Genomic DNA, 25,007 nt, shown 5'->3' with positions numbered 1-25,007 from the left:
AAAAACAGAAAAATATAAAACACCTTCATTCTCGCAAGTTTTCAAGTTAAACCAGGTAGTTTTTTTTCTTGTGCTTTCAATGGGCCTTAATCCTCCTCCATGTAATTCCTCCCTCTCACCCGCAGCTTTTGCCAGGTACTCGCGAGCATCAGGCCTGTGTTATGTATTCATGCCTAAAACTGAGGCCATGATGCGATGTGGGGAAAAATAAGACAATCAGTATTTATTGCACTTATTCGGGTGGGAATGCGCTTGCCAATATGATCAACTTCATGATTGCATAGCTAATCAGATTTAGTGATACACACGCACTTGTTTTTCCATTACTGTACAGTATTTACATTTTAAAGCCTTAACATGATTTACGGAATCTGTATGGTGATTATAATTTCATGACATGATTTTAATTCAATTGTATTTATTTGCAGTGCATCATTTTATTTTCTAAATGTAACGCGATTTTCAGATATTGTATATGTTATCGGGGTTGATCCCAGAATGCTACTGTAACGCCGGAATGCTAAGATTGTAATTTCTGTGTATTTTTTTAAATAAAATTGTGACATCAATCATTTTTGGTTTTCAGTTCTTCCCTGTAGTGTGCAGAGAGACCAGCAGAGAGCGCCCCCAAGCTTGATAATAATAATAATAATAATAATAATAATAATAATTTACAACAGATTATTTTCTTAGTGTTTTTTAGGTGTTTAGTTACCTTACATGTTTTGTTGTATACTTGCACCTTTGTCTATTTAACACAACTAATAAGAATAAGAAATTTCATTTATCTGCGCCTCTCAAAACTCAAGGACACTTTAATATGACTAACTCACTTTTTTAAATCACCAACATTGCAAAAACATTTTAAAATAGCTCTGTTAAAGGACAACCAACACCATTTTTTTGTTTCCTGACAGCAGAAAAACGTGTATAGCATCTAAAATACCCAAAACACACAGGCTGATATTTTTAGTCAAATGAAAAACACAAATAAAAATGACTTAAATGACCTAGGAGATAGCGAGTTTCAGAAGGTCCCGCCCCCTTGTTTGTGACGTCACGCCAAGACGTCTTGCCTTGCTCGAGAATCAAAACAATTGCTTCAGATTTGGAGAATAGACTTTCTTGTTACTCATCCAGTTATGAATATGATTCAAATAGTTCTGAAGAGGAAAGCATAAATGTTTGCAATCGATTAAAGAAGTCCTTCCGTGTCATTTTGAGGCGTCTGGACTCCAATGCAGGATCCCAGAAAATGCACAAGATGGCGCCCAAGCTCCATTGGAAATGGGCTGATTTGTCTGCTGGGAATTTGTGTCAACTAGTATCAAATAGTAGTCTTGGTGCAACACACAAAGATTCACCATCGCGTTATGTATGTGTTTTCCTTCTAATTTTGCCATCAACACGGACCAACACGAAGTTTCCAGACCAAAAAGTACCCAAAATGCATTGTGTGTCGCTTTCTCGGTCAGCCGCGTTCAAGATGTGACGTCACGGTAAGCATCGTCACCAACTCAAAAACAAGACTTCCGAATATTCAGAGCGAATCTTAAACCATAAAATATAGCTATATGCGGTGGAATCTGTAAAATACGCTCAGTAGAAGTCATTTGAAGTGATTTTAAAAATTATGGACACAACTTGTCCGGAGGCGTCGGTTGTCCTTTAATAATTATTTATCCGTAGGTTATAGTGATAACAGCATGCCACAAACATTTTATTAGGGCACCCGAAAACTATTTGAAACAGTTCAAAATAAAAAGCCTCTCTCTTAACGATGATGGCGTTGCGCTTCTGCTGAACCAAAAAGCAAGACCTTTAATTAGTTGAAAGTTTTTAATAATAGAAATAAATACACATTTAAAAAGCTTTTTAGAAAATTAAAACTCGAAAGAACATTCATGAAAACACATTGACATCATGACAGCAAACTGAAATGCTTTCAAGGCGGAAAAAAAAAAAAAGACATTTCGATAATGCGGTTTTGTCAGCTTCCATTTCTGCACGCTTTCAATAAGTGCTTACGTTAAAAACTATTGTTATTCTAAATTCAAACAATAGTATAAACTATGCTTCATGCTACACAAGCGATCGTAGACAGAAGACTAACATTGACGCTTCACGCGACTGTTATTGAAACAAAATGAATCGCCGACTTGAAAGCCTGCAGTACTTTGCGCACGTGTATTACGGAGCGTGTGTTAAACGTTTAAAAAGTACTGGACAGGACAGATCGTGCAGCGCCTCCTTCATGTGGGCAAATAGTCGTGAAAGCTCAGCTCGGATCTTGCAAGGTTGTTGGTTCCTTTGGAGCTGCTGTTTGGTTTTAGTCCACAAACAAAACAAAAAACACCTTGGTGCTTCTCAAGAGACTCAAGATTTGATCTCAATGACTTTTATGAACGGAAGCGGCTTGTTGGAGGATGTGGACAGCTTGAACGGTTTGCTGCCAAGGCAAGAACACGACGAAGATACATTTTTAGTGCGTGTGCAATGAGGTGAGAGCAGACAATGTAGTTTTTTTTTCCAATTATGTCATTTAACACATTCTCTGCCAGACAATGTGCAAAAATATGTCCACTCCCATGCCAGGGTTTTTGTCATTTTCACTCCAATTGCAGGACCCACAGAATATTGACTTTTAAGACTACAGAAACATTCAATGCAGCATAATTTCATTCCTTTGCTGCTGTGAAATGTACATTTCTCCACTTCAAGACTAATAAAGGCAAATCATATCCAAATCCAAAAAAAACGGACATTTTTTTTCATCAGGAAAAAAAGTTAATTCCTAAATTATATGGGTCTGGAGTTATCTGAGCTTGAAATGTGGGCGGGTGCACCGCATACAATACAATACATACATTTGGGTTTATAGTATGTACTTTAGCAACAGCCTAAAGGACAACCGATGCCTCCGGACAATTTGTGTCCATAATTTGTAAAATCACTTGAAATGACTTCTACTGAGCGTATTTTACAAAGATTCCACCGCATATAGCTATATTTTACGTTTTAAGACTCGCGCTGAATATTCAGGAAGTCTTGTTTGAGTTGATGACGATTCCTGACGTGACGTCACTAAAGGAACACCCCTGACTGAGAAAGGACACACAATGCATTTTGCGGTACTTTGTTTAGTCTGAAAACTTCATGTTGATGGCGAAATTAGAAGGACAACACATAAATAACACTATAGTGAATCCTTATGTGTTACACCAAGACTACTATTTGATATTCGCAGACACAAATTCCAAGCAGACAACGCGGAGTTGGGCGCCATCTTGTTCATTTTCTGGGTGCTACATTTCTCTCCAGATGCCTCAAAATGACACGGAATAAATTATTTAATCAATTGCAAACATTTTGCAAATTTCCCCATTGCGGGACGAATAAAGGTATTCTGATTCTGATTCTGATATACTTTCCTCGTCAGATCTATTTGAACCATATTCATAACTGGATGAGTAACAAGAAAGCATCTTTTCCCAATCTGAAGCCATGGTTTTGATTCTCGAGCAAGGCAAGACGTCTTGGCGTGACACCACGAACAAAGGGGGCGGGACCTTCTGAAACTGGCAACTTCCGGGTTCAATTTGAAGTAGTTTTTAGACACTTAAGTCATTTTTATTTGTGTTTTGCATTTGACTAAATATATAAGCGTGCGTGTTTTGGGTATTTTAGACGCTATAAAACGTTTTTTTGATGTCAGTTAGGAAACAAAAAAGTGATGTCGGTTGTCCATTAAGTAAAAGTAAAAAAAAGTGTATTGTATTGTATTATGGTTAATAAGAGCTCGGGTTAACTTTTTTTTTTTAATGCTTGCAAGACTTAACTCATTTACTGCAAATAGGACGTGGTCGCTATTCCCGAATTTGTTCGGGGTTGGGGGGAATGTGCCGATAAAGCACTGGTCAGACCTCTGGCAATATTTTTTCCCTTCCACGAGCGGGCAGCATTTGACTTTTGTACAACCGCCCCCATTACAATCTCAGATAACTACAAATCCATATAATTTAGGAATTGTTTTTTTCTGATGACAGAAGGTTTCTTTCTTTTTCTGTGGATCCTGCAATTTGAGTGAAAATGACAAAAACCCTGGCACTGGAGTGGACATATTTTTGCACATCGTCTGGCACTGAATGAGTTAAGAATTTTAAAAATATGTGGCTATTCCGAGATTTCTTTCATCAAATGAAGTCAACTGGATTTTCTTGAGTTAAAAATAAATGTGATATGACAACATGACCGTTACCTGTATACAATCTTTGGGTTCTGTTCCGATGAAAGGTAAGAAGTGCTCTTCTGTCCTCCTAGGAAGTGATCCATCTGATCGTGCATCTCTCGGTTCTGAACCCAAATGAGGTCACATGTCAGATCAGGAGATATATTCAAGCCAGCTTCCTCAAAACTGACAATCGTTCGATCCATTTTTACTTTGGTGTCGTGCTTCACTTGGCGGAAAGGCAAATTTGGTTTCTTTACCTCACATTCATCACATTTGTGTGTGTTTTTTTTTCTTAGCAGAGGAAAAAAAAGTCCTGCTTACCTCAGCTTCCAGCAAAGCCACTTTCTCCTCCAGCTCTTTGATAACGCGATCACGTTCCTGGATCACCATGCGAGAGTTCTGAAGCTGAAATTGAACAAACGAGGTGATCAAACCTTGTGGCGATATTCAAAGTTATCTTTTTCAAGTGATTTTTTGACGTGGGCTTTATCCCACCTGTTCAATCATGTGTCTGACTTTCCTTTGCTGGCATTTCAACATATCATCCAGATGGTGGATTTTCTCCTTGAGAATGGCCACCTCCTTCTCCAACTGCTCTGCCCTGAAAAGCGCCACAGCCGAAAACCGATTGTGAGAAACAGAGATGGTGGGGTAAACTTCAAATTAGCTTTGCACCAAATTTACCTCAAAAGTGCAAAAAAAAAGGACCAACCTCTGGTCTCCATTGGGGCCCTCTTCTCTGAAACGTCGTAGCTGGAAGAGTTCCTCCTCCCGTTCTCGGATGGTTTCCCTCAAGGTGGCACTCTCCTTCTCCATCCCCCCCAATAACCTCTGGAGCTCATCGATGCGCTGGTCTTTCTTCTCGGAGTCTTCCTTTGTGCTTTTCAGCTTGTCTTCTTGTTCGCTCAGACGCTCTTTCAGCATGCTGCCTTCAGCCTGAACAGGATGTCACGCAGTAGGATTTTCGCATCGTGGGAAAAAAAATGGCAACTGTTGTGCTACAAAGGTTTAAATCCAAACGTACGATGACAAAACGGTACCATGATTTTTTTTCTTTTTCTACAAAATCAGTGATTCGCAACTATTGTTAGCCCATGTTGAATATCACGAGAAAGCGATGATGTCATCGCTTTAGAAGTCCAAGATGGCGCCCGAGTAGGCAGCCTCAGCAAGTGCTATCATGAGCATTGCTTTTTTTGGTTGTTTTTGTCTTGTTTTGTGTTTTCTTTTGTCACTTTGTGTTGTTGTGCATCGTGTGGAACGCATACAGATTGTTTTTCAGCATTTTTGACCACGACATTCATCAAGGAGGAGACTGTGCTGAGCGGTTGCGCCTTTTCGGCAGCATGAATATGCCAGTACTGTTTTTGAATGGGAGGAATGTCGGAGCCATTCGACTGCCATCGCTGGACACCAAAGGGGCCATTGTGCTTTTTTGCGCCTGTAATGGGCAGCATCTTCACAGCCCCGCTTTGTTTAGCGGAAAGGTCAGTGCTGTTGGACAGTCTGCGGCTGGGTGGATGGATGGCTTGGGGAACCCGCGATAAGAAGAAAGGAGCGTCAGCGCAGTGCGCCGATGCGTATGTGGAACTGTTGCGGCTTGGAATTGAAGCAGATTTATGTGGAACAGGGGATGTGAGATAATCTCTTTTCGTCAATGGATGCTACAGCTGCGTGTTTGCTTTCAACATTTAGCTTGTAGTCGACGTGCACATTCCACCATGATGTCCCTGATCCACTGGTGGAAAGACGCTTTGATCCTCTCCTCTTTCATCTAGAACTGCTTCATGTCATCACAAAGAAGGTACAGCAAGTCCTGAAGAATGAATTTCTCTCTGTGTCTTTGTTTTGTCATATTGTCTCTATGCTGTCATATTATTTGTTATTTACTTTTTTTTTGTTCTTTTGACTTCAAGACGGCGCCGCGAGAGTGGCTGCCTTTCCAGCAGCTCATGTATTTTGTTTTTCTACTTTCATTCCTTTCATCACTTTGCTGCTGTGAAATGTAAATTTCTCCACTGTGAGACTAATAAAGGCATATCCAATCCAATCCAATCCAAATCATGTATCGCATACATGTCCAAAGTGCGGCCCGCGACCAATTTTTCTGAGCTTCCGTCAGAAAATCAATAACATCCGACATGTAGAGTTAATACATTGGGCAGTAGCGCTGTTAATTGTGTGTGCTAAGTGCTGCCATCTAGAGGCTCAAGTAGGAACAGAAAATTAGTAGATGAGTCATTAACGGTGATTAAACGATGAGCCCCCCAATTTTCTAAAATGGCGATTTTATAATTTAAAAAAATCTAAAATGTCAACAATAAATAAAAGAATCATTATTTTGGTTAAACTGTTACAAAAAAGTTAATTAAAGTGTTTAACTCATTCACTGCCAGACGATATGCAAAAATGTGTCCACTACAGTGCCAGGGTTTTTGTCATTTTCACTCAAATTGCAGGACCCACATAATACTGAGATTTAGTACGACATAAACATTCAATTCAACGTAAGAAACCTTAGAGTCGAAGGCTTGGACGCTTCTTTCATAAAAAAAAAAAAAGTTAATTCTGACTTATATGTAGTTATTTGAGCTTGAAATGAGGGTGGCTGTACAAAATACAATGCAATGCATACATACAGGCAGTGTTTGAAATAACGTCTGCCCGGAGGCCCGGGGCGTACAACTTTACGTCGTACGACTTTCAAAACGTCTCGGCCCGGATGGCTGACAACTTCTTCAAGAAAAAAAAATGTTTGTTTTATTCAATAAAGCACGTGGACTCCTCTGTCTAAGCTTTCAAAACTGTCAAGTACACTTTTCAGTCACGGTATAGTCCGAAGCACGAAACAGGCTTCTGATTGGCTGCCGTGCCCAGTATGCAAATTGCCAAACAAACGTTCGTTTGGCAATAATAAGACGACGAATCGCAAAAAAAAAAAACACATTGTTGTGAAGTATAAATGATTTTTTAAATTTAGGAAGTGCCTACCACTAATGCTCCTTTACTTAATTTATGGTAAATGTCTCTTGCTAAAGATTTTGCTCCAGTTGTCGTTTGTCGTCATGGTGCACAATGCAATGTTTACTATATACTGTACACTATACTGTGACTGTAAAGTGTACTTGAGAGTTTTGAAAGCCGCTTAGAAAGAGGAGTCCATGTTGCTTTGAGGAGACAATGCAACGCAAACATTGCATTGTGCATCATGACGACAAACGACAACTGGAGCAAAATCTTTAGCAAGAGATATTTACCATAAATTAAGTAAGGGAGCATTAGTGGCAGGTGCTTCCTTAATTTAAAAAATCATTTATACTTCACAATATATATTTTTTTTTTTTGCGATTAGTTGACCGATTAGTTTCAAGTTGTGAAAAATGGGGCAAGCAACTTTTCAGAGTTGTCTGCCCGGGTGTCCGCTAACTTTTTGTCATGGGTTTCAGACACTGATATTGGTTAATATAGCGCGTTCACAACAGCTGAAGCTGTAACAAAGCGCTAACATGGACAAAAGGCAAATGCTGGCCCTCTCGTGGATGGGAAAAAAAAAAAGATTGCCAAAGGTCTGACCAGCGCTTTATTGGCACCTAAGCATGAAAAACCAAAACCCGAACAAATTCGGGAATGGCACTCAACGTCACACTTTTCAATCTCCAAATAAATTCGGGAATGGCAGCGAATGAGTTTAAAAAATGAAGTTAAGTGACTATTTAATTTCCAATGGCAATATTTTTTTTAATATGCATGTTTCAAATGAACCAAAACACATGCTGAAGATATCTGAAATTTTTAAAAAAAGTAAAAAAAACAGACTGGCTTGCTGAAATTGATTGAAATGAATTGCTATTATATGGAAAGAACGTCCGCTATGGTTGCCTCCTCCCCTTCCTATATTTTTAACACACCAAATCTGTCCTTTGCAAAAATGTAGACACCCCTAATGGACCGTATATCGCTTATAATGCATTCCAATCCTTCCATTAAACAGATATGGTGTTTCACAAAAAACGGCCCTATTACTGCGACTTACTGAGGAGTTTTGACCGTCCATGTACTTATACTGTATCAATATGTTCATCTTATACTGTCTCGGCTTAATAAAGGTCAAAAAACAGTGCACGTGTTAGTCTGGGATATGTGTTGAGTCACCTGCAGTTGTTCTTTCTCCTCCTGGTGCTTTTTCTCAGCGTCTTGCAACTGAGCATACAGACGTTTGCTGACTTCTCTCAACTTGGCCCTCTCCGCCTCGTCGTCCGCCTCCTGATCGACACACAACGACAGACATGAATGCTTTTGCAATGATGTCATGTGAGATCCCACCGCCGGCGAGACTGGGGCGGGTTGAAACCAGGCGTGTTATTGTTAATAATCGCGACCTGTTTGCTGTGACTCACTGACGGACAAATTGCTCGGACTAATAATGAGAACTAACAGAGCTTAAAACGAAAACAAAAACCATTAGTGTGGAAACAAAGCATTTATGGAATGCTGGTACAATCGAAAGGAGCTGAAAAGAAACTCACGGCAGGACGATATGTGCAGTAATCCCTCGTTTATCACTGTTAATGGGGACCAGAACCCCCTCTGCGATAGTTGAAAATCCGCAAAGTGGGGACAGTAACACACATGCCCACCACCTTTTCCAGCTACCAATCCACGCGTACCAAATCCAGCATATATTTAAACAGCTTCTTCCCCCGTCGCCATTAACTCTCTAAGTAACTCAAATCTAATCCAATAGTGCCTCTTTGCAATTTTGCACAACCCTGTGGAACAGCATCCCCTTGTAATCATTGTAGCGTTGTAGCTAATCATTGTCTGCTTGATACCTAGCACATTGTCTCACAGTTGTTCCTGAGAGGTACCACTTACATTAAGAAATCCAATTAGATTAGCCTTTATTAGTGTCCTCCATACTTATTTGTCATGTCTTTTCTATAATGATACTGTTCGGTTAAAACTCTCGTTCGTCTTTCCTGGTTCGGTATTGTCAGAAGTTCACTTGATAAAAATATCAGCAACGACGATAGATGGTGAACAAAAAACTACTTTATTCTAATGAGACAGAAAAAGCACTTCTCGTCTCGGTGGGACGAAGACATGAGCACACGGACAAAGATAGAGCAAAGAGAGAACGAGCTCCCGCTCTGACAAGTTTTTAAACATACACAGTGGCGATCTGTTGTCCAATCAGTTGCGGACAAGTCGATCTTCCCGTCCAATCGGTTACGAACAACTCAGCGTTGGGAGGGTCTTAGATTGTCGTTGGAGCTGTTGCTTCTTTGCAACGACTATTGAACTAATAAGACTGATAATTTTATTTAACTAAATTAGACTGAAATTAAACGTGCACTAATCATAATGTATACTAAGCTAAACATGAAAAAACATATGTTTACTAATCTAGACATGAAATAACGTAATATGTTTACTAATGTGCATAAACACTCTATCAATACTAGTGCAGCATGTTCTCCCGGAGATAAAATCCTTGTGTGTTCTACATATTTGGCCAACAAAGATTCTGATTCTGATAAAATGGAGGGGGGGGGGGGGGTGCTGGGCGGGACTGAGAAAATGCACAGCCAATCCACATGGCTGTCAATCATGGGATATCGTGCTCTCATTGGTCGATGTCATTGGCGGGAATCAATCAAGCTCCAGCCATGTACAAAACCTCTGAGTCATTTAGATTTTTTTAAGCTGAAAATAAAATCAGCGATGTTCTGAAACCGCGATAAGTAAACAGTGCAGTAGCGGGGGATCACTGTATTTACCTTCATTTTAATCCCCTCTCATACTTATTACAGTTACACATTATGGTTTGTCTGACTGAGTAAACTCACCTGCTCAACACTTTTGTCTTCGCCTTTTTGGCTCGAAGACGTTATTTTCTTGAAAGGAGATGAGACCTTCCAACCGTTGGTGTAAAACTGGACATAGAAAGGATGACAGTTCAGCGCTACTCTGCATTCACTGTAAAATACGGGGGCCATATTGAATGAAAAAGTTGAACCAGCGTCATCTGGTGGCCGGCGTTGCTTACTTTATTTTTCGACGCCATCTGTTCCCTCAGTGTCTTCAGGCAGTATCGCACCTGTGTGGAACGCAAACGCTTCGCGTGAAACGTCGCGTCTTGTTTGTTTTGGTGTGTAAATGAGAGCGGGCATCATGACGTCACATTTCAAACAGGAAGTCGAAACGCCACCGAGGGCAGGTGACTGATATGATGGTGAATGAAGAAGGATGAGTGGTCACCGGACGGACTGACCTCTTGGATCTGGGAAACTTCATCTGACAGCATCTTTAGACTCTGATTTTGTTTCTGAGACTCTTCTTTGCGGCCTTTGAGGTAGACCTACAAAAAAAAAAAAAAAAAAAAAAAAAAAAAAACATAAATAGCCAACGCTAGGGGTTGTTTCAAAGGTTGGGGCTTTCATTTATTCAGTCATCCATTTATTTATTTATTTATTTATTTATTTATTATTATCTACTTATTAATCTATTTATTGATCTATGTATTCACCTATTAATCTATTTGTTTATTTTTTACAGTATTTATTTTTTATCTCACTGCATCTCTATATATGTAATTGTTTCTTTATTTGTTTATTTATTTAGCTATTTGTCAATGTATTAATTTATTTATTCAGATGAATATTTACCAAGTTATTGATTCATCTACTTATTATTATATTCATTCATCTATTTATTTATTTATTCATCTACGTATTTACAAATCTATTTATTTTATTCTATTCTATCTATTGATTAAACTACTTATTAATCTTTTCATTCATCTATTAATCTTTTTGTTTATAGGATTTATTTTTTATCTATCTATCCATTCATCCGTCTATTTGTTTCTTTATATTTTCTTTAGCATTTTCTTTTATTTATTTATTTATTTTTTCATCTATTTATGTATTTATTTATTAATTAATTTAGTTATCTATATATTTATTTATTTATTAATTTGTTAATCTGTTTGTTTACAGTATTTATTTTTTTCTATCTATCCATCAGGCTATCTAGATATTTATTTATTTGGGTGGAGGCATATTTCTGTCATTGGTTCATTTCTTGGCTGATATGTTTCTTAAATATCAAACAAGCAGTGAAGGAGAAGTGCGATCCAAAGCCACGTCTCCAGAGGCACAGACATCATCGTTGATTGGTTTGGGTTGTTTTCTTTTTGTTTTGTTTCTAGATTGGTTTGTCCTTTTAGTGATAGAATACAGATAGGCACTATCAAACTTCAACGTGATATCAAAGGTTCGTTTCCAACTTTTCTTTCGCAATAATGACACATCACACCCACCTTGATGACTTCCACTTGCTCCTCCTTCGATTTGACCGGTTCAGATGGCAGAAACGTCCTCCTCTCGGAGGGCTGCACCAGCGCGAATGCACGTCCGACAGGCTGGAGAAAAAGATAACGGGCCATTTAGAGAAAAAATGCATGAGCAAGATAGGTGTGATTTTAACAGTAGCCAAAATGGAACTGTATAGTGCCACTTAGCAGTTTTTTTGACGACGATACTAGTGCAGCGTGTTCTACCGGAAACAAATTCCTTGTGTGTTCTACATACTTGGCAATAAAGATGATTCTGATTCTGATTCTGATTCTGATTTTCAATATTTGCAGTTGGGAATGAATGAAACACTGATGAGATCACCCGGGGAGGGGCCCCGTTTGGGACTGATATTGCAAAACAACATTTGGAGGAAAACTAAACTCTGAAATGCGAAACAGGGTTGCGTCATGAGCAATGCAAATCTCTTCATGTTCCCCTTGGAAACATCACGAGGTAGGGAGGGAAACATGGAAGAAGTGGCGTGAAAAAGGTTATGCAACAATCTGGCGAAACTGAGGCACTCGTCTTAGCTGAATGACGATTTTCTCTAGAAATTAGGAGGATCGAACATATGGGAACCGCCTTTGATGGGAAGCAGATGGAAACATGCAGGTTGCTTCATTACTAACAGTAGAAAGTCAATGACAATTTAGGAATGTAGCGCACCTAAACTATTAATGTGAGAAAACTGGATTTTATATGCGATATTGAAATATTTAAAAAGCTTCCAAATGTGGAATATAATCATAACGCCGTTATGAAACCTACTTTGATGAAACTCAGATGTACTAAATATAATTTCAAATGGAATAACATTTGACCTAAGTGTGATATTTTGCTTCAGATCATGATTATTGTTTGATATACACTTCGATAATGGTAGAATATTAGTAAAAAAAGATATATAGAATAGCCCAAAATAAATAAATAAAATAATAAAAAATAAAGAAAAAAAACCAATACATATAGGAACAAAGTAAATCTTAAAATATGTACAAATATTTAAAAACGGCAAATAAAATGAATATATGAATGTGATGAAAACAGAAAACGAGTATAAAAAAACTAAATCCACAAGACAATAAAAATAACTATGATAATAAAATGTAAAAAATATGCTAAAATTTAAAATGTAGAATAATCACATAGAATTGGCAAAAAATTGATGTAAACATAAAAACAAGATAATTTAAAAATCTTGTTAAAATATACAAAACATAATCAATAAAATCATTTCAATCAAAAATCTAAAAAAAGTCTAAAAAAAAGCAAATTGGGCTCTAAATAAACCTTACAGTGGATACTATTTCGTAAATAATAATTCAGGTAAATAAGGAAAAGAATAATTGAGGATACAATACAATACAGACACTCCCAACTTACGAACGACGCCCCGAACGGTTGTTCGTCTTCAATGCTATATTCTAATAATAATAATAATAATAATAATAATAATAATAATAATAATAATAATAAATTGCATTTATAAGCGACTTTCAAAACTCTCAAGGACACTTTACAGGCATAAGATAAGAACAACATTTTTTTCCTGCGGGTGAGCAGCGGCAGCCAGACGCGCCAGCGTTCACTCAACCCGGAAGTGTAACACCACTAACTGAAATAGAAAATGGTCATTGGCACAATAACATTCAAATAAAGTAAAACTTCTCACCATTTGATGTCATTACTCTGATCTTACCATGAAATGGGAATCCTTTTTCCTTCATTTCTAAATGCTAGCTAGCTAGCTAGCTTTAGTTGTACAAAATGGAGGTGAAGTTCTTCTTTCATGTCTAAAAAGTAGTTTTATATGGAATGTATGTTTAAGGCACATATAAGTATATTAAAGGTTTAGATAAGTATGTTTAAGGCTTGTATAAGTAACCTGTATTGGTTTGTACTGAAAAAGAAACATTTCATAAAATATATGCTCTATAAAGATATGTACATGTACAACTGGAGACAATACTACATTTGTTACTACAAAAATGTTCGTATGTACAGCTGTTTGTAACTCGAATGTTCGTAAGTAGGGGAAGGTCTGCACAATACAATCTATATTGATTTATATAGCGCTTTAACAGCTGGAGTTGTAACAATACAAATACATAAGTACCATAATACACTTTTTGAAAATGAAAACAACGACCATAATACTTTGTTATTAAACTTGCTGTCAGCTGGAAAAATATTGAGTCACAATGTAGAAACTGAGTTGAGTCATCCAAAAAATAAACAAAAACCTCCACACAAACATACAGTACCTATGAAAACATATCTACGCACGCTGTGACAGAGATAAAATGGAATTTGAAAGATATAAGAAGACATCCTTACCTTGTCTGTGTGCTGCTGCTGAGCCGCTTGGTTGTGGTTGTGCAGTGTGAGCCGCAGCCGCCTGCACCCCTCCTGGAAAAAGCAACAGGAGGAACCACAAAGAAACCGTTATATGATGGGGAGTCCGGTTAGCCTTCAAAAAAATAAGAATAAATTGAGTCACAAATGTAAAAAAGTGGGAGGGGCTTCCCAAAGGAGGGGCGCGGTAGGTTTGCAAACGTCAAAAGAGGAAAACAAAGTCTCCCAGCCTGCACAGAGACACACGGTTTGCTTTGAATTATGCTCAATGGACGTCATAAGAATGGAGGCGGATTTCTGGGAATGCGGACGGAAAGATTCCATGGTAGGCGCGGCAGATGGTTTCCGTGGCAACCTGGTCTCTCTGTAGCCATAAAAAAATGCTTTCATCTTTAACTCTTTCACTGCCATTCACAAATTTATTCTGGAATTGAAAATAGGACTTGGAGCACCATTCCTGAATTATTTGAATTGGAATTTTGTATCAGAATATTTGAAGACTTTTTGCTAGCTTTTTCCTTTGAAGCTATTGAAAAAAAATACAAAGTTGACCTCACACTTTTTTGTCTATCTAGGTATTAACAGAAGCCTCTTTCAAGCTCCCTTTAACTCATTCACTGCCATCCCGGAATTTATCCGGGAACTGAAGTTAGGACGTTTTTTTTTCATGCTTGGGTGCCGATAAAGTGCTGGCCATGGCCTCTGGCAATGTTTTTCATTTTCCACAAGGGGGAAGCATTTCCCTTTTTTCCATGATAGCGCTTAGTTCCAGCTTCAGCTGTTGTTAAAGAGGGCTATATAAACCAATATGTATTGTATTTTGTACAGCCACCCTCATTTCAAGCTCATATAACTCCAGACCCATATCATTTAGGAATTAACTTTTTTTTCTTGATGAAAGAAGAGAGTCTAAGGTTTCTAACGCTGTATTGAATTGTATGTATTATGTAGTCCTAAAACTCACATTTATTTGAGAATTTGTTGGGATTCTTTTTTTCTTCTTGGCGGTGCCGATAAAGTACTGGTTAGTTCCTCTAGCAATGTTATTCCCTTCCACGAGAGGGCAGCATTTGACTTTTGTCCATGTTAGCGCTTTGTTACAGCTTCAGCTGTTGTGAAAGCGCTATATTAACCAATATGTATACATTGCATTGTATTGTATTGTATTGTATTTTGTACAGCAACCATAACGGATGTTCTTTCCATATAACAGCAATTCATTTACATCAATTTCAGCGAGCCATTTTGTTATTTTATGTTTTTTTTTCATTTCAGATATCATAAGCATTTGTTTTGGTTAATTTGAAACATACATATTAAAAAAATATTGCCATTGGAAATTGAATATTCACTTAACTTCATTTTATAAACTCATTCGCTGCCATTCCCGAATTTGTTCGGGTTTTGGTTTATCATGCTTAGGTGCCAATAAAGCGCTCGTCAGACCTCTGGCAATTATTTTTTTCCCATCCACGAGGGGGCAGCATTTGCCTTTTGTCCATGTTAGCGCTTTGTTATAGCTTCAGCTGTTGTTAAAACACTACATATGTAAATCAATTTATTTGCATTGTATTGTTTTGTACAGCCGCCCTCATTTCAAGCTCAGATAACTCCAGACCCATATCACTTAGGAATTAACTCTTTTTTTTAAAATTTCTTAAAAAAGAGAGTGTAAGGTTTCTTACGCTGAATTGAATGTTTATGTACACTCAATATACTGTGGGTTCTGCACTTTGAGTGAAAATGACAAAAACCCTGGCACTGGAATGGACACATTTTTACACATCTGGCAATGAATGAGTTAATGCTCACATGTGATATAACAAAAACATTTTTTTACTTCTCTGAAGGGAAGTTCCTTTAGCAGGAAAATCCTCTGCCAGGAAGTGACAGGGCGTGTGCGAGTATACCAGTGCAGGGAAGCCCCCCCCAATTAATGCTCTTTGTGTATGTGAGTGTGTTTGTGTGTGAGTTTGTGTGTGTGTGGTCTGCAGATGCATGGGAGGAGGTCAGCGACATTACATAACGCATTCCGAACAAGTGGCCTGGTGGTGTCTTGATTCTAAGCCAAACAAGAGACAGACAACATGCAAAGCCAAAAATGTTTGCGATTCTGTGCACACATAAGTTATGTAAGTTATTTTATATTATTATATCAATGAGTGACGTATTACCAAAAATGAAACCAGTTAATGTTTACCAAGGTATGGCATTTGAAGTGTGTTATGGGTGATGATTGCCGTGGGTGTGAGTCGATGTGGTGGTTCCCACCATTCCTCTCCTTTGACATTTGCCCTCTTTGTCTCCATGTGCGTTCCACTATTGTTGCGTGAAGGATGCACGTTGTCAAGATCACTGTTTGGCGGAACAATTTCATTGTTTTTTTTTTTAACCTTTCCAGTTTCACTCATTCACTGCCAGACGATGTGCAAAAATGTGTCCACTCTAGTGCCAGGGTTTTTGTCATTGTCACTCAAATTGCAGGATCCATAGAATATTCAGTTTTAGGACTACATGAACATTCAAGACAGCGTTAGAAACCTTTGACTCTTTTCTTTAATCAGGAAAAAAATAGTTAATTCCTAAGTTCTATGCGTCTGGAGTTATCTAAGCTTGAAATGGTGGCAGCTGTCTAAATTACAAGGCAATACATACATATTGGTTTATATAGCACTTGAACAACAGCTGAAGCTGGAACAAAGCGCTAATATGGACAAAAAAGGAAATGCCAGAAACATTGCCAGAAGTCTGGACAGCGCTTTATCGGCACCCAATCATGAAAAAAACAAAACCGGACTAATTTGGGAATGGCGCTCTACATGATATTTTCAATTCCCGATTTGAGTCACGTTCCATAGGGAATCGGTCACTTTGAAGTACAAAAGTTGACCCCAAACCAAAGGGGCCAAACTATTATCTTTTTTTGCTGCAGGGCACATTGTAGTAAAGGTTTCCTCTCGGGGGCTGTTATGAATTTGGGGAAGCCATTACAATGTATAATCCACATCCACATATTACATATAGAGCACATAAAAAATTAATGAATAACTAGTTTTCAAATTTAAAGGAAAAAAATGACAGTTATTGTGGTTTGCATGGGACAATTTTAAATTTTAGTTCAGACTTTAGCAACCATCATTGAATTTGACAACTTCAATTTGCTTTCCCAATAAAATGATGCGGCGGGCCAGATTTGGCCCCCGGGCCTTAACTTTGACACCCGTGCCCTAAACGTACAGGGTCACATTCATGTACAAATACTTTGTGATACTCTTGCTTCTGTTCCCATGGCGACCTCACTTTTGTGATATTTGGCAGCCTTTCTCAAACGTTGACAAAGGACAAAAACAATAGACCGACTCCTACTACAATGACTTCCTCCCACATTCCCAAAAAAACATGCACGTGTACACGCATGTTTGGTTTATTGATGGCTGGAAATTGTTTGTGGGTGGGAATATGAAGGCGAATGGCTGTGCGTCACTAAATGCCCTGCGATCAGCCAAGGGCGAGACGTGAGGTGGTATAGGTCGCCCGACACGCCTATGACGCTAAGTGCTATTAAAAAATGAAAAGAATTATTGCATTCCTTTGGTGTACGGCCTTATACAAGCACCTGAGTGATGATACGCCAAAAAGCATGTTGGCCAGATTTTTTTCTTATGATATATTTTTTTTGTGTGCAGATGTTGGAAAAACTATTTTGATCCAATGTTGAAGATTGGAATTGGTTGAACTGAAGTTTTAGTATTCTGAACTTGAATGTTATTCCAGGGATAACAATTGGGACATGGGAAGAGGGTGCAAATCTAGGTCAGGGCAAACAGCAACATTCAGTTGGGGCTCTATTTCCATTGAAATATGTATTTTTCTGAAATATGCAATTTTTGGATGTAAGTGTAATGCGGAATGCTTTTCAGTTCATTGTTTTAATGATTTTTTAAAAATATTTTCAGCTATTTAAGCACAGAATTATTCATTTTTTTGGCAGGTTAATATTTTGTGCTTTTATGCCTACTATGATACTGTACTTGTTTGTTATTATAGTGGTACCCAATGGGAAAAAGTATCAATGTTAGGAATAGATGACAGATTACCATTTACAGTATATTCCGAAGCGGGGTGAACTTTTCCAGCACTGTCTTTGATTGGGGAGGAACTGTCGCGGTTCGGAATTGAAGCCGATTTACGTGGGCACAGGGATGTGCGACAATCTCTTTTCGTCAATGGATGCTACAGCTTCGTGTTTGATTTCACCATTTCGTTTGGAGCAGACGTGCGTATTTCCCCATGACGTTCCTGATCCACTGGTAAAAAAGACGCTTTAATCCTCTCCTCTTTCATCTAGAACTGCTTCATACAACAAAGACGGTCCAGAAAGTGCTTAAGATTGAATGACTGTCTGTGCCATATTATTTGTTATTTAATTTTTTTTGTTGCTGTTTTGACTTCAAGATGGCGCCGTGAGAGTGGCTGCCTTTACAGCAGCTTCTCTTTTTGTTTTTCTACTTCTTCTTTTCCTTTCATCACTTTGCTGCTGTGAAGTGTAAATTTCACCACTGTGAGACTAATAAAGGTTAATCTACTTCAAATCTTAAAGGAGAAAAAAGGGAACAAACCCCCTCTAAGTCTCTTTCTTATCCAGAGTGGCCCCGAAGATAAACAAGTTCAATTCCAAAGCACTCTTGCGCTTGGTGAGGGAGAAAAAAAAACATCACAAAAAAACACTGGTCAACAAATACAAAGCAAGAACAATATAGGTGCAGCTGAAATAACAAATAGCGTGCAAGCGGGGGGTGCCTCCGGTATGAAAAACAGAAGTCTAAAAATTCCCTCTTTTGTTTGACATGGCCAAGCTCACTTTTCATTTGATGATGTAATGGGCCATTTGGGTGGTTGGATTGGACGGAGGAGAGGGCGTCGGTCAGGGAGGAGCGAGCAGAAACAGTAGCACGATTGTTGGGAAGGTGTTACATAAACTGAGAGGCGAGCTATTTACACACGGACATCTACGCCAGCGGCTGTAACACTATACAGCCTCCAACTGGACAAAAGGAGCAATGGAATCAAAAACCCGCAGGGAAAAAAAATACACACGTATAAAAAGCCAAAGTGTAAACGCTGACTCCAGACAAGGGTTGAAACGCGAGCCTGGATTTATGCGCACGTCAACAAAGGGAACAAAAGATAGTGAGGCACATGCAGGCTGTCTGTCTGGAGGCTTTAAAAGGCTACCGGGACATTTTGTACTACGCTTTGGCGTGGAGACGAGGCTTAGACTGAAGGATGTGAGCACGGGGAAAGATACCCTGAAAAGCACCTGCTGCATTCCACATCTGGAAGCGCTGCTACTTGTGTGCAAGCACGCGTGTGGACGCGCACTAAATCACTCTCCCCTTGTCTACCAGCAGAACAGATGGAATCAATCTCGGGCCATGGGAGGCTCACACGTTTGCGCTATTTAGGCATTTTTTCAAATGTATTTTTTTAATGTATTTATTTTTTAATTCATTTTTTAAATGTAATTTTTAATATGTATTTTAATGTATTGTTTTTAAATGTATTATAATAATAATAATAATAATAATAATACATTTACGCTTTTCAAAGCACCCAAGGACACTGTTGAAATGTATTTTTTAAATGTATTTTGAATTTATTTTTGATGTATTTTTCAAGTATTTTTATCCCACATTTGTGCTATTTATGTATTTTTAAAATGTATTCTTGAAATGTATTTTTAATGTATTTTGACATATTTTTAAAATGTACATTTTAAATGTATTTTAATGCATTTTTGAAATGTATTACGTATTTTTAAATGTATTTTTTCATGTATTTTTAAACGTATTTTTAAATGTATATTTTAATCTGTTTTCAATGTATTGTTAAAATGTATTTTTAAAAGTTTTTTTAAATGTATTTGTAAAGTATTTTTTTCACACGTTTGTGCTATTTATGCATTTTTTAAATGTATTTTTTATGTATTTATTTTAAATGTATTTATTATGTATTTTTTATGTATTTTTTAAATGTACTTTTTAAATGTATTTTTTAAGTCTTTTTTTAAAAGTATTTTAAGTATTTTTCAAAGTTTTTTTTTCACACGTTTGGGCTATTTATGCATTTTTTACATGTTTTTTTTCCCAAATGCATGTTGTTAAATGTTATTTTATGTATGGTTTTAATGTATTATGTTTTTTAAAATGTTTTTTGAAAAGTAGTTTTTTTAATTTATCCATCTACTTTATCTGTGAACCATCTCGTCATCCATCTATCCATCCATCTACTTATTCATTTTGGTGCATCGCCCAACTGAAATAGCTTGGCTCCACATTATTCATCTAGAAGGAAAAATATGTAGCAAGGAATGAAGTTAAGACTTGCAGGATTTAAGTGTTCACATAAAAAGAAGTGCAAGAATGCGAACAACGCGCTGTCAAGAAAATATGGCTGGATCGATTCCTCAACTGCATACCTTTCAGTAGCATTCAGGATTATTGAGCCATGAAGTCATTTCATTAAAAATTAAAATTTTCTGTATATGCAACAGCATTGTGTGGCAGTCCGCTATAAAACACATGCTTGTATTTTTCTCATGTTCAGCACTGCTTTTTATTATTATTTTTTTTTTCCTAACAATGCTAAATATTCTACATTTAAAGAAAAACATTGAGGTTATAGTTTGAGTTGATTTAAAATGTATTTTTAATATTTTTTAAATGTATTTTTAATGTATTCTTTAAAGGACAACCGACGTCTCCGGACAAGTTGTGTCCATAATTTGTAAAATGGCTTCAAATGACTTCTACTGAGCGTATTTTAACAAGATTCCACCACATATAGCTATATTTTACGTTTTAAGAGTCGCGCTGAATATTCAGGAAGTCTTGTTTTTGCGTTGGTGACGAGTCTGTACGTGACGTCATGAAAGGACCGCCCCCTGACCGTAAAAAAGATGCATTGTAGCGTCCTTCCATCACGTCAATGTATTTTGCTGTACACGTTTGGTTTGAGAATCGTGTTGCACCCAAAAGCCGCCAGAAGAGGGAGTCCAAGCTCCATATAAGGAATTTATCAGCCTGTGGAAGCGGAGGTGGCCACTGGAGGTCGCCATTTTGTGCCTCTTTTCTGATGATCCATTGTTGCCCCAATGTTGCCTCAAAATGGCATGGAATAAATTATTTGGACGTCGGTTGTCCTTTAAGTATTTTTTCCATGGTTTGTGCTGTTTAGGCATTTTAAAATGTATTTTTGTATGTATTTTTTTAAATGTATGTTCTTAATGTATTTTAAAAGCATTCTACAGGTAGGTGGCTGCTGACAGTAGTTGCCAGGCCTGTTGTGGCTCAATATTACTTCAAATATAAGCCGCACCTGCGTATAAGGCGCAGGTTCATCTTTTGGTGAAAAGCGAGGCTTTTGGGTGCACCTTATACACCAGAAAATACGGTACCTTCACTTTTTTTAACACTTAACTTTTTTTTTTGTAACAGTTGAACAAAAGAAATTGCTCTTTTGTTGAGTGTCAGCATTTTACAAAATGTTACAATTACTAATATACTAATTTTCTGTACCTAAATGAGCCTCTCGTTGGCAGCACTTAGCACATGCCGATAACAGCGATCCTCCTGAATGTATTCATTCTACATGTGGGCCAGATGTTAATTGACCACGGGCCAGATTTGGCCCCCGGGCCGGAGTTTGGGCTTATTGGTGTAAGTATAATGTCACTGTCATTCTTCATTATAGCTTTCACACACCACATGACTGAAACACACAAAATGGTGTGTTGAGGCCTTTCGCACGCCATGACTTTTACAGCTCAATAAAAATACGGGCCCAGAGTCACAGCCATGGAGTGAAAAGTACAAACAACGATCTCGATGGACGGGTTACAACATGATGTGACGTTAGCCGATAAGGCGAAAGTGTCACTTCCAAAAGCTTGTAAAGTCAAACGCAGCTCACTGGGTAAATTATTAAACCATCAGGAGCGATAAAACCCGTCGAGGTGACGTGCATAGACGCTCACCTCCCAGCACGCACTCTTCTAGTCAGCGTGTCTATGCGTTGTTCAAGCTTGTTAAACGGAGGCCGCACGCACAGGTGCGCCTGTCACCGCTTGCCAACGTAAAGGACTTATAAACTGTTTGCTCTCGTGACGGGAGCTCCAGGCGAGAGTCACAGTTCAACAAGAAAAGCAGACAAATTCTTACAATGCATGTTATGTAACACACGCTAAAGTTGTAACTCAGGTTGGATTCAGAATTAAACGCCAGGATCGGGAAATGGGATTATATGTGGAAAGGAGGACATTCAAATTGAAATTCGACCTTTGTTATCCGTCCTATATAAACGCAAATGAATGCAACGGGATCCGATTACAGACACACAATAAGCGTTGGAATGTGGAACATGGATTCTCTGTGATCAATTTGTAATGAGTAGAATCTGGATTGGATCCAAATTGAATTTGGTGTCACCTTTGTGTCGCCGCATTCACACTGTAAATTTAGTTCAAATTTGATTTTACTGCAAATTGTCTTGAAATCTAATTTAGAGAATTGCCTTAATTTTAGGTATTGATTGACAACAAAATTAGAAAACACCCCCTGAGGTATTATTTAGTATTTTAAAGAAAAAAGTATGCACAAATATATACACATTGTAATACAATATATAGTGTAATGTATAATGTAAATTTCTCCACTGCGAGACTAATAAAGGCAAATCCAATCCAATATATATACTGTATATGTCGAGTCAATACTGTTACATACATGTATATCAAATATGCTTTTTATACTTTGCACTATGTAGTTCTTGTTTTATCTTTTCACCACCCCCATTTCAATTTTGCTGCATCGGATTGCAAATTTCCGCATTGTGGGACTATTAAAGGCTTTTTAATTCTGATAATATATATAATATACAAATAATACAATATATTATCGAACTCAATATATATTTTATTGTATTATTTTAAATTACCATCAGTTCATAAAAAAATAGATTGGTAAATGACAACTTACATATTTAATTTCATGATTGTATGGCTTGGTAGATTCATACAGTACTTCTACAACATGTATTTTAGTTTATCTGTGGATCAACTGTATAGATATCTATTCCTATTCATAAATCAATATAGATATGTAAAATGAATAATCAATGACTGAGACTAGTCTCGATCCATTATTCCGTAAACATAAGCACACAAAATGTTGAGGTGAACAAAGATTATTAACCTTTGACACCTGCTTCAAAGACTTACCTGGTCATGTGGTTTTCTGATGTCCTCCACGGTGCAGAGACTTCTGGTCCCGCCGTTCATCATCATCATATTTCTCATGTACTAATAATAATAAATAGATAATCAGCAATAAATATAGTCCAGGAGAAGTGAGTTTGTGCAGGAGCAGCTGACTGACGTGGGAGTGCAATGCAGGTCTGAACACTTCACACCGGCTGCTCTTGTTATTTTTTTTCCTGTCCTGACACAACTCTTCATACGTCACTGTCTGGACACGCCCACTTATGGCCGAATGACCAAATAAGGAGACGAGGAGGCTGGAAGAGGAATGAACAGAAAAGGAACGCTGAGAAAACAATTTGACCAACGCTGGCTTCAGTGCAATTTAACATGTAAGGTCGTCGCGAATTTTACGGTTTTTATTTATTTCTTTTTTTTTTTGGTCATGACTTTATGTTCATATTAATTTGCATTGACAGTTAATTTGGCAATTTCCCCATTGTGGGACTCAAAGGCTTTCTGATTTTGATCATTACTGGATAGGTGAATAACATTCTTTTATTGTCATGATTTTTTCAAATAATATTGATTTTCAATATTATATATATATATATATATATATATATATATATATATATATATATATATATATATATATGTATATATATATATATATATATATATATATATATATATATATATATATAGACCCGGGCAATAAACAGCTATGCCCTGCCAGTGATCAGATACCCTGCAGGAATAATAAGGTGGCCAAAGGAAGAGATTCAGACCACGGATGTTAAGACCCGAAAACTCCTCACCATGCACGGAGGGTTCCATCCCAAGTCCAGCACCCTGAGACTGTACACAAGCCGTAAGGAAGGAGGCCGGGGACTAGTGAGTGTGAGAGCCACTGTCCAGGATGAAACATCCAAGCTCCATGAATACATCAAAGAGAAGGCTCCAACGGATGATGTACTCAGAGAATGTCTCAGTCAATGGGGAACAGAGGATGAGGTGCTGGAAGAGGGACAATCATGGGAGGAAAAGCCCCTACACGGGATGTACCACCGAACCATAGCAGAAGTGGCTGATCTCAAGAAGTCCTATCAGTGGCTAGAGAGGGCTGGCCTAAAGGACAGCACAGAGGCACTCATCCTGGCTGCCCAAGAGCAGGCCCTGAACACCAGAGCAATAGAGGCAGGGATATACCACACCAGACAAGACCCAAGGTGTAGGTTGTGCAAAGAGGCACCTGAGACAATCCAACACGTAACTGCAGGGTGTAAGATGCTGGCAGGGAAAGCCTACATGGAGCGCCATAACCAGGTGGCTGGCATAGTCTACCGAAACATCTGTGCGGAGTATGGACTGGAAACCCCAAGGTCAAAATGGGAAACACCTCCCAAGGTGGTGGAGAATGACCGAGCAAAGATCCTGTGGGACTTCCAGATACAGACTGACAAGATGGTAATGGCCAACCAACCAGATATCGTGGTCATAGATAAAGGGGAAAGGAAAGCCGTTGTCGTGGATGTAGCGGTCCCGAGTGATGGGAACATCAGAAAGAAGGAACATGAGAAAATCGACAAATACCAAGGGCTCAGAGAGGAGCTGGAGAGAGCCTGGAAGGTAAAGGTGACAGTCGTGCCTGTGGTGGTCGGAGCACTTGGGGCAGTGACCCCCAAACTCGACGAGTGGTTGCAACAGATCCCGGGAACAACATCGGATATCTCGGTCCAGAAAAGCGCAGTGCTGGGAACAGCATGGATACTGCGCAGAACCCTCAAGCTTCCTGGCCTCT

The 25,007-nt window shown here is 38.2% G+C and overlaps 1 protein-coding gene across 1 annotated transcript; it reads right to left on the bottom strand.

Moving 5' to 3' along the window:
• tuft1a (tuftelin 1a) lies at nucleotides 1–23,416 on the bottom strand. Its single transcript, XM_088998897.1, has 12 exons — nucleotides 23,225–23,416; nucleotides 13,930–14,001; nucleotides 11,556–11,657; nucleotides 10,506–10,592; nucleotides 10,281–10,331; nucleotides 10,081–10,167; nucleotides 8,384–8,494; nucleotides 4,944–5,167; nucleotides 4,727–4,832; nucleotides 4,553–4,636; nucleotides 4,259–4,353; nucleotides 1–2,449 (listed from the first exon to the last, which is right to left on the bottom strand). The coding sequence occupies exons 1-12, from the start codon at nucleotides 23,300–23,302 to the stop codon at nucleotides 2,377–2,379; spliced, it is 1,170 nt and encodes a 389-aa protein (XP_088855023.1). The 5' UTR covers nucleotides 23,303–23,416; the 3' UTR covers nucleotides 1–2,376.
• Nucleotides 23,417–25,007: the final 1,591 nt, after the last annotated feature.

This window comes from Hippocampus bargibanti, linkage group LG06 (genome assembly GCF_051943395.1).
Source record: "Hippocampus bargibanti isolate YZ-2025 linkage group LG06, ASM5194339v1, whole genome shotgun sequence".
Taxonomy (NCBI): Eukaryota; Metazoa; Chordata; class Actinopteri; order Syngnathiformes; family Syngnathidae; genus Hippocampus; species Hippocampus bargibanti.
The sequence above is the reverse complement of the archived record's forward strand: the minus strand, read 5'-3'. Positions and strand labels throughout refer to the sequence as shown.

Excerpts from the sequence above, each read along its gene's own strand:
- tuft1a (XM_088998897.1), bottom strand. The coding sequence starts at position 23,302 with ATGAGAAATATGATGATGATGAACGGCGGGACCAGAAGTCTCTGCACC. Across the intron at positions 5,168-8,383 it reads AGGAGAAAGAACAACTGCAG|GCTGAAGGCAGCATGCTGAA; the intron begins GTGACTCAACAC and ends CATCCTGTTCAG. Across the intron at positions 4,637-4,726 it reads TCAGACACATGATTGAACAG|CTTCAGAACTCTCGCATGGT; the intron begins GTGGGATAAAGC and ends GTTCAATTTCAG.